The 15,361-nt window shown below is 39.6% G+C and overlaps 1 protein-coding gene across 2 annotated transcripts in view; it reads left to right on the top strand.

Annotated features, from left to right (window-relative positions):
• The first annotated feature begins 24 nt into the window (after positions 1-24).
• SDK1 (sidekick cell adhesion molecule 1) overlaps positions 25-15,361 on the top strand; it is a 363,255-nt gene continuing 347,918 nt past the window's right edge. For both annotated transcript variants that reach the window (XM_042828025.1, XM_042828024.1), the window contains exon 1: positions 25-1,598. In XM_042828025.1, the coding sequence (XP_042683959.1) occupies positions 1,109-1,598 (490 nt within the window). In that variant the 5' untranslated portion in view covers positions 25-1,108. The remainder of the gene's footprint in view (positions 1,599-15,361) is intronic.

Here is a 15,361-nt window from a genome sequence, read left to right as displayed (position 1 = left end):
CTTGCATCCCGGGTGTCCGCCCGGCAGAGCTACCCTTTCTGTTCGGTGTGTGTGTGGGGGGGAGGGGATCTCCCACGAAACTTTTCCCTTTACGGAAGGCGGGACTGGAACAATACCCGATGCATTGTTTGAACGCGAAGACCTTCGGCGCTTCTTTTTTTTCCCCTTTGGATGCGCTCCCATTGCCGCCGCCGCGGTGCTAGCGCTTTGCTTTCGTGTTTACAGCCGCTGCGAGGAAAGAGCCGCCCGGCGGAGCGAGCACAGCCGACAGCCAGAGCAGCCGGGCGGATTTCACCTTGTTGCTGTTTGTTTCGGGAGATGTCGCTCCCCCCCGCCCCGGAGGCCGCCCAGCTGCGGGTTGGCTCCGCTGCTGCGTCCGTAGCCGGGCAGAAGCAGAACGCGTTACGTGCGAGAGGTGATTGATTTTCTTGTTGTTTTTTTTTTTTTTTTTGGTCGCCCTGAGAAGAGGAGGAAACCGGCGCCAATCTTGGAGGAGGAGGGAAATACGACCGGCTGAGCTTTTCCCTACCTCGGGCTGAACGTGAGTTCAGGTGACGCCGCCTCCGGCCTGCGGCTGTTTCACGGCACGGCCGGCTGCAATCAGTGCCGGAGCCGCTCGCTTTACCTCACGAGGACCCTTCAGCCCCTTCTATTGACGGGAGAGATTTGTATCCAGAGGAAAATCGGATTAATATAAACTATGCGGAGCTTGGCGGGGATATCTGGAGACTAACCTGTCTGCATGGCTAATCTTGAAATTGTCTGAAATAAATCCTCGGCGCAAGGAAGAGCGAGATACTTTCAATTAGTATTTTTTTTTCCCTGTTGGTGCTTTTCTTCCCACCCCTTTACACGAGTTTAACCCTTCCGCTCCGAGGTTTTTGTGGGAGAATGGGACACATGCCGGAAGATTCCCTACGTTTGGTGAATATCACAGGGGTAACAGTTGCCGTCATCCTTGCGGTATGAAAGGTGCTGTGGGGATGTGTGCTGCTGGCTGAGATGGATCCATCCTTCTGTGTTGCTGTTAGCAATGTGCCGAAGGATCCGGATTTACTGAAGTACTGACGCCAATAAACTTGCTCCTTCCCTGTTGAAGGCATTGGATATGACAGCACGGAGAAACATGTGTTTCACATTTCTGACTGGTTGTTTCGGTGCAGTCAATACTTCCACAAGAAACATTGACTTCGTGGGTAATTATAATACGGTGAGGCACACAGAGTGCTGCTTTCGGGCTGCATGCAAAGTGAGCACAAATCAAAGAGCCCTCGGTTCCTGTGAAGTGGGGCTTTCTGTTCCCCCAAAACTCCGGGGCAAAGGCAGCTGGCGATGTTCCCAGTCCACCAAAGAGAGCCTGGCCTCGGGGTGCCGAGTGAGCGATGACCAAAGCGCTGTCAGGAGAGGCAGGCAGTCGGATCGGATGGGGATCAGTGAGGCAGCGATGGTTGGAAGGGAGCTGGATCGTGAAATTATTGCCCGGAGGAATAGCAGGCGAGACGAAATGATGATGAAGTTAAACTTCTGTTTCTTCTTCTGTCGACGATGGTGGGCGTTTCTGTTGCTACAGCTCCACATGTTGCAAGCGCTGGCACAAGGTAAGGCTAGAGACATTTTTGTTTATAGAAATGTTGCATCTGCCTTCCAAGAGGAAAGCAGTTTTACTCGGGTAAAGATATACCATTTCACTTTGTTCCTGTCAGAGGGAAACTGCAGAATTTGCAGGGAGTTGATTTCATGCAGGAACAGTCATTCATTATGCACGATTCTTTCTTGATGGAGCAAGGATTTGCAGACTGTATCTGCATGTTTCCTTTTCTCATCCTCCTATCCTTCCTCTATCCCCATCTCCCACAAAGAATCAATGGCTTATCAGGACCGAATCTACGCTTGTATTTATTTCAGTCTGTCTGTGTGTTTCTGTGTTTTTTTTGACTCAGGCAGCAGAAGAGTTAACTGCTGGTTGTGTGTGTTTAAAAACACTGCACTGAGATAAGTTACTAGGAGAAGGGGACTCATAAATCCGCCTACTAGAACTAAAGCAGGGCATGTAAAAGGAATTCTTTAAGCATATGAGTGCTATTCTATGTGAACCTTGGTTCGAGCATTGTTCGTTTCTTTTGGATTGCCAAGTAACATTTACCCGAGACAAAAACTGCAATTGATTCGTATCTGAGCATTTCCACATCAGAGATCCTTGCAGTCAAATGAGTCACTTGTAAACGCAGGGTCAGAGCCGACCAATAGACGTTAAATATCAAGCGTCCGTCACTGTGCATGTAAATTCCCTTCTCAAGAAATAAAAAATTGCCAAACGAAGCTTAATTCTTAATAATCCTTTGACAGAGCAGGCGATAAATGGCAGGCAGGAGCATTACAGTTGGCTGCTGTAACGTGCTGAACAAACGCAGCTTTCACTTTCTTTGCTGGGCTGAGTTTTGTTGCAGTGTGCATTGTCTGACTGGAGTGGTGTGTCGTACAACGCAGGGCTGTGTCGTGTGGGACGAGGAGTTGGTTATTGCAGCGGAAGTTCATGATCCATGTAGGGGAATGGTCTTTGTTTTTTAGTTCTTTGTTGTCGGGTATTTCAGAGGGAACAACGATGCATTCAGCTTTAATAGCTGGATGGGCTCCTGAGTTGAGGGTTGCAGAGCCAAGTCTGCAGTAGTTTGCCTGCTCAGGGTTTACTGCTGCACCTTTGAAAAGTTTGGAGCCTCAGGATACAGAAGGATTTTAATCCAGTGTTTAAAAATGGACTCCACCCCAAGAAACCTTTTTCAGCGCTTTGTTTATGCTGTCATCCCCATTCCCAAAGTGCTTATGCAGAGGCCTGCAAGCCCTAACAGGATATTGTTATCCTGAAACAAGGCATACCTGAAATAATTCTCCCCTCAAATTACAATTCACGTAATTTTTTTTTTTCCTTTTGGTGGTTGTTGACAGATGCCAGCGTGACGCTTAGGTTTGGAAGACAAGCACAGATTATTCTTGAAGCATACATTAAAAATGTAGAGAGTTTTCATTTAAGGCAGTTGTAAGGGCAAGTTATTCAGGAAGCAGTGCAGATGTTGTGTAAAACAGTTTTCTGTGGCTGAGTAATAATCCAACAATCTAATTGGATCACAAAGTGAGTTGAAACTTTTTTTTTTGGCACAAACTATGACAAAAATATTCTGATAGAGTATTTCAGATTGCTGAGCACATGCAATAGTGTTGGTCCTATCTCTAGGAGTTACAGGATAAGAGAAGTCCTTAAGAAAAGTCCTAACACCAAGTTGGCTTGTGTCCATCTGTGACCAAGGGATGGGTGGGATGGGATGTGAAGAGAGTGAGATGTGTTATTTCTGAGCAATATTGGTGTGGGTAAAGGTGTGGAGTTTAGAAAACATTAAGCAATGAATGAAGAAAAAAATAAAATACGTTGTTCCTCTTAATATAGTGCAAAAAATGCAGGTAGGTCTTTAAAAATTGGTTGACTCACAAAGCAACGTGAAGGTCTTAATGCTCAGTGCTTTTCACAAATGTCATATTTATTTCGAAGTCATGGTTCTCTTTGCTCTCTGAGTTCAAATGGAGTCTGAAACATTCATCATTGCCAAAATTTAGAGAGATGATGACAATTTTTATTGACGTCCTTCTTGAAAATAGAAATTCTGGTACAGTCTCAAAAGCTTCGCATTGGATTGATGTGATCTTGTGCAGGAAAGAATTCTATGGCTCCAATCTTACTGTGTGATAGAGAAAATGAACGTTCTAAATATACAGGCCACAGTTGTCTGTGATGAGAATGTCATAATACTATGCTGTAACCAGCTAATGTTTCTGTAACAACTACTTAAGCATTAAAGTCATAAGTATACTCAAATACAAGTTCTAAATGCTATGGAAATGTATTAGGTACAGTCATTGAGATTAAGTACGTTGTTCTGTAAAGTGAATGGAAGAAAATATTTTCAACTCCAACAGGTTGTCTGAGTATTCTCTAGACTTGAATGATCATCTGTGTTAAAGCAGATCTAGAGGTAAACAGTAGGTGAAATCACTTGTAAATTCATTTTGCACTTAGATTTTCAGCTTCTCCGTCTTCTCTAGCAGTTGTGTTATATAATTGGTTATAATGACTTATATGATTGCTTTTTCCTTTTCCAAGTAAATTTAATTATTATGAATCATATGTTGGCTTACGGTACACAATAACAGTTTTTTCCCCAAACCTCACTACAGTTAGTGCAGTCCTTCTGATAGTGGAAGAAGCTGATGGATGAGCAATGCGATGGCCTGTTCCATAGCACAGCCCAGAGCTGTGCTCCCACTGCTCTTCTGGTTGCAGGTCTTGCATAGACACCCCTCATACTGTGTGCATGTCTCACCCTGCTTACCACACTGGTCCATCTGGGAATGTGAAATGTCATGAAAATTAGTGTGTAAGAGTCTGAATACTTCAACATATAGAAGTAAGGAGATGTCTGTTATCTTCTGCCATGATGCCTCTCTCTATGGCATGTTTGTTGAACATGAGTATTAGATGCTAGCTAGCCTTAAGTCATTGTGTGTCATCAAGTAGTGGTGAGGTGCTAACTGATAATCACCATAATTATCAAATTAGAATTTGCAGGGTGATGGGAGAAGTGACTCATTTGCACGAGGTAACTGCTGTGCTTGAGAGAACGTTATCCTGCAGTGACCTCCAGCTCAGGGGTCTCTCAGGCCTTTGCATGGTCCTGTTGAATACACAGAGCTCTTTGCAGATTGGAATATTGGTTACATATGAGGCTAACGAACACTGATGGCTTCTGCGTTATGAAAAGTTAGCTGAAATGCTAGACTGTTTGCATGAAAATAGGAAAATTCTGCTTATGTGAAGAGATTGGAAGCTGCTGGAAGTTACTCTGCGTGTCTTAATTGATTTAAGTACCTGTGAATGTCTTATTTTGTTGAAGAATAAAAGATACGTAGAAAATATACTCCTTTTGGATTGATGGTTGTAGTTCAGAATGATTTTGAAATAGAAAAAGCCAGTTCATAGCTTTAAGTTTCTCTAACAGGAGATGGTTATCTTCAAATATTAAGAAAGAGAAGCTTGTCTGATTTTTCTTATTTTAACAGCAATGGAAGAGTAATCTTTTCATGCCACTTGCTGAAATCTATAATTCAGCATTCTACAAGGACTTGAATGCATATTTAAGGTGGTATTGATATCTCTTATGTTTTGACAGAAGCAGTGATATGGGAGGTAGTAGAAAATGCTGCCTGCTTTTAAAATTCAAATATCTGATCTTTTGCTACTTATAAAGGTCTGGAAATGTTTTCAAGAAAATTTCCAACTGTGTTTGATGTTCAGAGATGATCGGCTACCTGCATAGAGCAGTGAGGTGTTGGAAGGACAGGGAGACATTTAGATGTGAGCATGGTATTTGCCATTATGAATTACATGTTGAATGATGCATTTCTAATTCCAAAAGATTCTGCTGCTATTTATTGGAAATTCATTCGTGTGTACTGGATTTAGTTGTGTTCCCTTTCTTTAGAATAACGTTTTAAATATGTAATATTTTTTTTTTTTAGCAGATTAATTATTTGGATTTGTAATTATAATACTAATAAATGGATTTGAAGGAGGAGTTACAATCTCGGTCTAAAGAGAAATGGAATGGAGAGAGCAGAATTTTTCTGTGGCAATATCCAACTTTTAACTCTCTCTGCTGTGGTAAATGTGAGTTTGCTTCCTCTGCTTATCTTTGGCTGAAATATTACTTCCTCTCAATATTTCTCAAAGCAAGTTTAAAGAGATACATATCTGCCAACATTTAAAGTGCACCGCTTCAGAGAGTTTCATGAGAGTGCACTGTTATTGTGCAATTAGAGAGGCAGCAAGGCTGTACACAGGTTGCTCCAAAAGTAACGCCTCCCATTTATTTCCATGGAAACTGCAACATTTTCCAAGAGCACAATAATGCTATTTGCTAGAGCAAATTCTCAGCTACAAAACACTATTTTTCAATGTAGTCACCACCATTAACTCTGCGTTTTTGCTACTGATGAACAAAAGCCAGCCTGTCACACTGGTACAAATCAGAGGCAGCCTGCTGTGCTGCTGCTGAAACGCACCACCCACCACCTCACTGTGCTCACGTCCACCATTTGGTCTCTATAAACATTCAGCATCAATGAATGTCAGCGGGTGCAATTTTTTCCACATTTGTCTGCACACCTTTGCTCCATCTGCGCTTTCATGTCAAACTCTGCTTTGTCAGACAGGCGCTCTGCTGCTGTCTGTCATGTGGCAACGTGGAACAAAATATTGACAGGAAGGTTCAACTTCTACTGCTGTATAACCAACATCCACCTCTGATGTCATGGGGCAACATAATAAAACAGGAGGCATTACTTTTGGAGCAGCCTTGATATAGTCTATCTAGGATCTGTTCATACATCACCAGAAGATACTTAGATCAGGAGTAGCGTAGGTGTGGAGGGAGATTGGGATGGTTTATCCCAGAGTTCTGCAGTGTGTCTTTCACATCACTCAAGAAAAAAGAAAGGGAATGGGTGCTCCTGCTCGTAGTCCTTGGAAGGCTGTTGTGGAAGGCTCTGTTATTTCTGGCTATTTTGAACAACAAAGACAAGTACTGACTAATATTTGGAAGATTATCTGGCTGATTAAACAAACCATAGAAGTTTTAATAAGAAGTCTTATGGTGAATAATTACGAAGCTGTGTGAAGGTCTTGGACTTTCAGATGTCTCAAAGGGGAATTTTTTGTTTTCTGTTCTTAAGGGCACACACCTGCGTATCTTGAAAGCGCTGTTGATGAAAATAAAATGTTCTCAAACATTTAGCAACTTTGCGTACAGCTTTACCTGAGCATCAGTTCTGAAGGGGCTGCTTTCTTGATTCACCTGGGCCTTTTTGCTGTAACGAGTCTGTGGGCAGACTGAAAGCAATCAGATTCCATACAGATCAAACCCCTGTTTGTGCTGAGTTCATTGTGGTATGAGCTTTTTCAACTGTATATGCAGAATTCCTTTGCATATATAAATATCTAATGTATTTAAATACCTTTTGGTGAACAAACTGATGATTTGTTGATCCCTTTGTGGTCTCCAGAATAGTTTTCTTCTTGAAACTGTGTCAACTAGGATAACTTTCACCAAGATTTGCTCAGAGGTGGAAAATGCCAGAACTAAGGTAGCTTGTACATCTTTAATCCGCATTTCTCATGCATGAGCATAATGGTTAAGTTTGAGTTGGTACATAATGTTTTACTGTCTTACCCTAGTTAGAAGCTAAGAATGCTGCTCACTGATCAGTTTTTCAGTGTTTTGTTTTCTTGTCGGTGCTCGGCCCCATCTTTCATTTACTTGAAATGTTTTAAATTAAGCACAAGAAGACTTTTGTGTGTTTTAAAGGAAGAACTGTTAGCAGCTATGGCATTGCATTGGATTAGACTGCTTATAGTTATTACAGCTGGAAAGCAGGTGGTTGGTGAGTGTTGCTTTCTGTGTGTGAGTGACTATAGAGTATTTTCTACTGAATAAAGGCTCTTCTCCCCCCGTGCCTCAGACAACCCTTCGCTCCCATATAGCTCATGCAGAACAAAAATATCACTCCATAAAAGATTTGTTTCTGAAGAAGTTGGGGTCCCCGGCTGTTCCTGCCTGTGATGATGTTGGTTCTCTTACTGAGAAGTTCAGACAACTTCGTGATTTTTATTCCCTTGGAAAAAATTCTTTTCTTATTCACGTGTTGTCAATTTAACTCTGTTAAACTGCAGATTTCTTATGGGAACTGTAGTGTTATCTCAGTTCATTGGTTATGAATAGGTAAGAAATACATGCAACGATTTTTTTTCCATTTTGTTTATTTATTTTGCACCTAAGTAAAACTTTCAGATAAACTGTGGACGTGATCTTTGAAACATCACCTTCCCAGAATATCCAGTGCATTCTGTAGGAATTAGGTCATGTTGCATTCACAGTTGGAATTCAAAGGGTTATGTGGCTGAGAAGGTAAGAACCTTTATTTTAGCACATGCATTGACTTCATTACTTTTGAAGTACTCTGGCTGCTTTTGTAAGATCTGTGCATTATGCAGATTCTTGGCTTCTAGACATGCATGTTATTTGTGTTAGTGTATTTCTGATTTATCTAGTCACTTCTTGTTCTGTCATTGCTGCTGAAGACGATAAAGCTGTTACCATATAGACTACATGATAGCTTGTTGCTAATCACATGTTTCATCTGTAAAATGTCCAGTGTTACGACTTGCACCTCACCAATATTAAAAAATAGGGGCTTTGGAAAGCTAAGCATTTGTAAAGCTAATGTTCAGCTAGTTTTGCTCCCTGAGCTAGCTGAAACTGGGCTCACTCATCTATCAGGGACAGTGCAACAGCAGTGATGGGAATACGTGGCTGTGGCATGTGGTCCTGGCAGCCATCGCTAAGATCAGGGGGAACTGTGAGAGAACTTTTGGGTACAGACAAAATACAAGAGAATTGCACTGCCTAATGAAGGAGCATTTGGAGGCTGGTGCTCCTGGAGAGAAAATAGGAAGGTTAGTACTTTCCTGGGGTGGTTTAGAGGACTTAGCTTTGGATTTCTTTTCTGAAAGACACTTTAAGGGAATTCTTCCCTTTGTTAGAAGGAGGCTTATAAAGGAAGTACTAAAGTTAAGCAATGCAAATATTCCTCTTAATCCCCTTATATATAAATTCTTGAGATCTATGAAGTGAAAAATGTTTTTTTCCTCTGTCTTGTCTACTTAAGTTGCAAATTTCACAGGTGCTACTTTTTAACGCTTGCATCTAACCTGCAGACTCAGCAGGTAAAAACGTTGATAGCGGCTCCAGCTGATAAAATTAAGCCTTTAGCACTACTTTATGCAAAATGTGGGAGTGGATTGTACAATCTTATGGTATGTCACCGCGTTCAGATAAGTTGTGAAGTGTCGTTCTTGATAAACGATAAAGCATTTGTGTTTTTTAGGCAGATAACTTGAATCTTTCATCCTGTTTTTCACATTTCCATTTGCTATTGCAGCAGTCTGAGGAGAAAGTTGATTCTGGTAGATAAATCATTATCCCTTAGGTCTCTTTAAATCACTTTATGGTCTTTCAAGCAGTAAGCCATATTTTTTTTAAATAAACTCCTAGGTCTAACAAGTTATCTAAAAAATAATTTGTTAGGTATAGCACTCTTGGACTAGAAAGTAGAGAGTAATGATACATAACTCCAGTACATGTTGCTAAAATGGTCCCACATTGATTCCTGGATGAAGCCGAGTTTGTGACTCATTACTACACAGAAATCAGAAGATCTGATAGCCCCTACTTCCATCCTCAGATTCATGTTTATCTAGCTGTATATGTTGTGGCTTTGACAAGTGCTTTTGGCATTGAGTTCATAGGAAATCTGTTCAGTAGCATTACAGCCTTCTAAGAATACTACTAAGAATGAAATGAAACTACAATTTGATTGTGCCTAACATCTGGACATACAGAAGAAGATGCATTTTATTATACTGTTTGCTCAACCAACATTTTTGTCTAATGCAGCAGTCATTGTTGTCTTCCTTGCACGCTGGAGAACATCCTTTATTTCTTATTACTTATTTGTGAGGAAGTGCAGAGGACATTCACGACTAAGTGCTTCTTAAATAACTAGATGGCATGCAGGGATCAGAAACGAAATGTATGGCACCATGGCATGCATTGAAAGATGGTGTGTTTATTGTAACATGGAACAAATGGAAAGTGATGTGCTGCTGCAATACTGAAATGGGTACGAGAAGGGAAGGGAATTATCTAACAGTGTCTCTGAATACGTGTATTTAAATATGTGGATAATTTTGTTTTTAAGATCTTTTGAATCTGTGCCACTGACTTTTGCTGACTGTTTGGGACTATTTTCTTCCTTCGTCATCAAGAAACTGACTGATTCTGACCAATCACACTAATGCTGTTTTGCAGAAGAGTACCCTTATGCATTTTTCTCTACTGTCCTCACTAAGGAGAAACTCTTTCCATCGGTGTCACTTCAAATCTGCAAGAACTCCATTTTTCTGTGATGCATACAAAAAGCTTTCCTGTTATGTTGTTAACAATGTGAAGGAAACTCTGCTGTCCAGGTTGATGAGGACTGTCTAATTCTTTGTGTGTGTGCCCATCTGTGTGTCTCTCTGCTGTCCTGTTTTGTATTGTCTTCTCTCCTGGAAATAGCGTGTAAGACTCAAGAACTATTCCTCAGAGGTCTGTGCTTACTGCTCTTGAAAAGAACACTTATTTTATGTAATAACTTCCTGACATTCGTAGACTGAGTGAAAGTATTTCCTATTCACAAAGCCTAATTGTGCTACTGCTAGTTATCCATACAAGTTTCTTACAAGTTTTCTGCGTTCAAGTTTCTTACAAACATAATTCTCATCATCTGTATTCTGAATTTAACCGTATCTTCTAATCCCCAAAACTTGAACACCTAGTTAAGAGCACACTGTTGTCAATAAAAGTTGTTGTGCTTGGTAAATTTGAAGACTGCAAATCTTACTGTGTTACAGAAATTCAGGTGAGTTCTAAAACTTAATTTTGTAATTCTCAAATTCCTGGTGTTGTACTATTAAAAATGAACCAAAAAACTGGTGAAGTAGGTAGTGAGAAAATGTAACATGGCTCTGCATGGACATTCCTATTCTCACAAGCAGAGATGAATACTTTTTATCTGTAACAATCTAGAATTGAAGCTTGATGCCTGCAAAATAGTTTTCACCAACAAACGTTATCACCTTCAGCCTTAATGCTCTTTGACTGAACAGAGATTAAAACACTTTTTAAAAAAAATTTAATACATTTGACATCATTCTGAATACATCTATTTTAATATTTACTTTCTGTAGGCAATTTCCTCTGTAATTTGGCAGTCAGTGAGGAGAGACACAAACAAGTAAAATCGACAAACGTCACTGTAAAACCAAAAACTGCCAGCAGAGGAAGCTTTTGGCAGATAGAGCTTTTAAAATTATTTCAGATATAATTGTGTCTTCCCCTAAGTGGCTGAGACCAAAAGACAACTTGGTGTAGCCATGATAGTCTTTGGTCTAGGTTCTACTCTCACTGAGGTATAACCAAGTAGGATTGTGTTTTCATTGTCCATTAAATTCTTAGTTTCATTTTGGTAGTTATTAAATGAAGGATATCCTTTGGAGAGTAAGTAGGAGTTATTTTTCTATCTTAGAAATGGCAAAACACAAAAGCTTTCACCCACTAATAAGCAGAATAACAAAGGCAAGTGATTTATAAGTCTGGTTTGGTGGCAGATCAATTAGTAGACAATATTTTACTCTGTCTCAGCTTTATCACTGTCAATGTAGTTCTCAGTTAGGGAAGAGCCACTCCACTGTGGTGTATTCTGATCTTAGCTGAAGTTCCATGTGCAGAAGTTTTGCATGCATCACGGGCATCTGTAGCTGGATGCTAACTGAGCTCTTGATCACTTGGCTGACTTGGGAAGCACAGGAGTAACTGTCAGCTTGTGCTTGTACAGTCAGAAAGACTTATTAGGTTAAGAAATGATCAGTGTATGAGAACTGCTGAATCATGGCCTGAACCACTGATTGATCACCTGGGGAAAGGACCCGGACAGTCCTGGGAGCACAGGTGAAGGCAATTTTATGTGATCAGAAGTGGGGGGGGAGCCTGGCTGCACCTCTCTTAGACCTCATTTAAGGGCTGACTGCCACTGGGGAAGGATCTCTGGTTGGAGATCCCTCCCTTGTGGAGTTGCTCCTGCTAGCTGAGATCTTCAGAGATGGGTGAGTGCCTTTCCTTTCCCTTTGTTCCATTCACACTGCTCCCTTTGTTATTACACCTCCTGTACTGCTATTCCACCTCATTGATCTTTCTGATTGTTACAATCAGTGGTGCATTTTATTATTTAATAGCTGTTCTGATGGTTTATACAAACAAGGTCAATTTGTTTGTATTGTAAATAAAAAATAAAGTGGTGAGTAATCTTGTATTTTCACTCTTCCACGTGTGCAGATGTCTGTTTCCTTACAAGAGCTCTTAGCATTCTAAATAACCTTCTGTAGAGCTGCTCAACTTCGTAACTATTGATAAATCAACTTTTGTGCAAATGTTCATTGCAGTGGAGGGTGAGCTGTCACTTTATTAGAATTAGCGGCATAGATACTCATGTTGACTTGAAATTCACTGCAGCATGAAAGTGAATAGGTGTTGGTGCTTTGGTAAACTGTGGCACATTGCACATTTTTTTATAACCAATTAGGGAGTGTTGGTATTGGGCTTGTGCAGTGCATCTGGTTGTCACTTACACTTGAATGTTGAATTTAATTAACATCCAAGTCAGTGTGTTTACTGGAAGAGTTCTGTTTAAACCATTAACATGTGTCAAAGGCTGTGGGTATTGCTTGTGAAAGAAAGAAAATGTTTGCTACTGTTTTATTACAAGACAAGATACAGTGCTTTTCCAGGAACATGACTGCCTTGACTGAAAGACCTCCCAAAACCAATATGGGAGATGCCAGGTATGGATTTCCTCTAATTCAGTCAAATCTTACATCCCATGTGAAAGGCAGATTCAATTTCATGCATATTTGCAGTTCTCAGTTACTTTTCCAGATATCCAAGTCTGAGCTGCCTTGAGATTCTGGAAAAGTGGCTACATGCTGAATAAACTGTGTTCATGCTTGGTTGGTCAGACGCTGTGAGGCAAATAAAACACAAGACAGAACTATTCAGAGCTCATGTAATAAGCCTGCTGGTAGAATGTACTGTGTGCATGAAGATCTGTCTGTTGTGATTGATACACTGAAATTTTCAGTCTCCAGTGTGTTTCAGCCCTGTGAAGCTCTCTTATTGGTTCTTGTAAGAACTTCTTCTATTTTGGTTAATTTTGGAGACAAAGTGTTACTTCTGCATAGAACAAGGTTTGAAATTAACGTATTACTATATGATTTCTGATTTACTTAATTGCATTTTCCAAAATAGGATTTAAGTGACTCTGCCCTATTTTGAGTAATTCTTCTTTATCGGGTTACTTTAACATATCTGAAAGAATGTTTTGTGTCATTTGGCATTCAGTTGAATAACTGTACTCTTGCAGGTTTTTTTTTGGCTATGTGACAGTTCAAAACTATAGCTCTCAGCATGGAGTGTAAGATGGAAAATTTTGTCCTAATAATAATTTCCACCCTCGATTCCTTCTCCCTACTCAATTGCCTTCACTTGATTATCTAAATTCTGCTGACAGGAGTGACATGGTGATAAAGAAAAGGGGGAAAAAGAGAAATGGAAATAAGGTACAGAAATAGTCTGAGTAATGTGCCCATCCTTAGCTGAGTCCAACTGACAACATCTGTTATTGCAAACAGGTGTAGTTTGGAGGTCTCCTCCTTTCTTTAGCAAGATTTGTTTGTTCCCATTTTGTATGAAGTTATCAGAACTCATTTTAAAATCTTCTGATATTTAAGTTGAATCATTAACTTTTTGCAATGTTTAAGTGTTAAACAGCTCATCCTGCTATGTACAGTGAATAGGTATTGTCCACACCTTTCAGACTTCTCCTACAGCTATATGTATTTTTTTTAACAGTAGTGATAAACTGGAATGTATTCTAAGAATTTGAGCTTTCCCCTCCGTTTTGGTCACAGTTGTTGCTATTGTGCAGCATATTGCTCCTTTGTAACCTTTTAGTTGTCTGAGACTATGTGTAAATGATACTGAAATTATCTAAAAAGTTGTCACCTTAATAAATCTTAAGATGCTATTTGTAAGTTAAATGACAGAAAAAAGGTTGCACTATTTTTGGTTCAGATAGGGACATGAATATCAATATGTTGTGTTATATGTCCTGTTGTAATTTACTTTAGGGGTATCAAATTAATTTTTGTGATTTAATTATATGTGCTGCTGGATTTCATATTTCTAAGCAAAACTTATGTTTTTGCATCAATATAGTTTCATTTTCTTCCTTGTATATTGACAAAGAGACTATCTGAAATTGCATGGTCCTAAGTGGAGACCGCAGATCTCATTAATCTGCATTGTGAAACGTAATAACATTGGAGTCAAAAACACTTGGGGTTATTCAATTACTGGCTGTGCTTTTCCATAGCTCTGTGTAGCAGTTCTGTCAGAAACAAAGCGTTCAGATCTTCCAGATGTATCATTTTTGAAGAACAGCTGAAGGCAACAGGTTTCAAGCTCTGAGTCCTTAATAAAGGGTGAACAATTACCACTATCGTTCTTTCATTAAGTGTGCTATTAAATTTGTAGGTAAAAAATGAAGTGCATTAGTACATTTTTGTGTGGCACAAAAGAGGTGTTAGATTTTTTTTTCCTTATACAGAACATTTCTGCTGTATCTTGGACCTTGTACTATTCTACAGCTAATTACAGCAAATCCTTTTAATAGGGGGAACTAATGACCACCTGAACTAATGTCTTAAAATGGAAGGTTAAGGTTTGTATGGCTGGGTTCAACATAAAAACCGATGTAATTTTACAAATAAAATAGTGTGTTTAAAAGTAGTTGATGTAAATTTAGCCAGTATTCAGTAAAGCTTACATATTGGAAAAAGATTCTCCGAAATGGTGAGTTTTAGTTAATATTTTGGAAGTTGTTACTGTAACATTCCTAATAGTTCTGCTCTATGCTTTTAAAAGCTTCGGTTGTGCTGGGACAGTTTGAAAACTTTTCCAGCAGAGTAATCAACATATGCTGTAGGGGTAACTGATCAGTGTTATTGAAGTTACACAAATTAATCCCAATGAAGTTCTTTAATGTCATTTTGTAAATTGCACTCTTCTTAATGTCAGTCTCATCTAATTTTTTTATTTTTTTTATTTTTTTGCACAGAAGCAAATGTGTTTCTTATTGTGTGAAAAAGGATGGATGTGCTTCGGCAGGTTTCCGGAGTGGAGAAATTTCTCCATCCGCTCAGGCTGCTAATGGGATGTAACGCCCTTCAGAGGCAAAAAGTCAATTGATATGTGAGTCTTTTGTGATGTGAATACTTGTCTTTTGGGTAACTAGTTTTTACAGTCACTCATAATAAAGCCAAGGAGTCCTGCATTATGTTTGATTAGTATATATATGTATTTTTAAAAAAGATTAATTCGGGCTCTGTGTGAGAGACTTCAGAGAATAAATGGAACCGGGTTGTTGAGATCAAAAGCAGGAAAGAAATAATAAATAGAAGTTCTGTCAGAACCAGGGAACGGCAAGACGTGAGACTGTATCTTCATGTGTATTGTTGAGTAAAAACATGAGTATATTTTGATGAATGTTGCTTACAAGGTACGCAGAACAGCTTGATATCTCACCAAGTTAATGTGAAATAGTT

This window comes from Centrocercus urophasianus, unplaced genomic scaffold, assembly GCF_019232065.1.
Source record: "Centrocercus urophasianus isolate 14NV4802_14NV808 unplaced genomic scaffold, USGS_Curo_1.0 seq_29, whole genome shotgun sequence".
NCBI lineage: Eukaryota > Metazoa > Chordata > Aves > Galliformes > Phasianidae > Centrocercus > Centrocercus urophasianus.
This window is presented reverse-complemented; position numbering and strand designations above follow the sequence as displayed.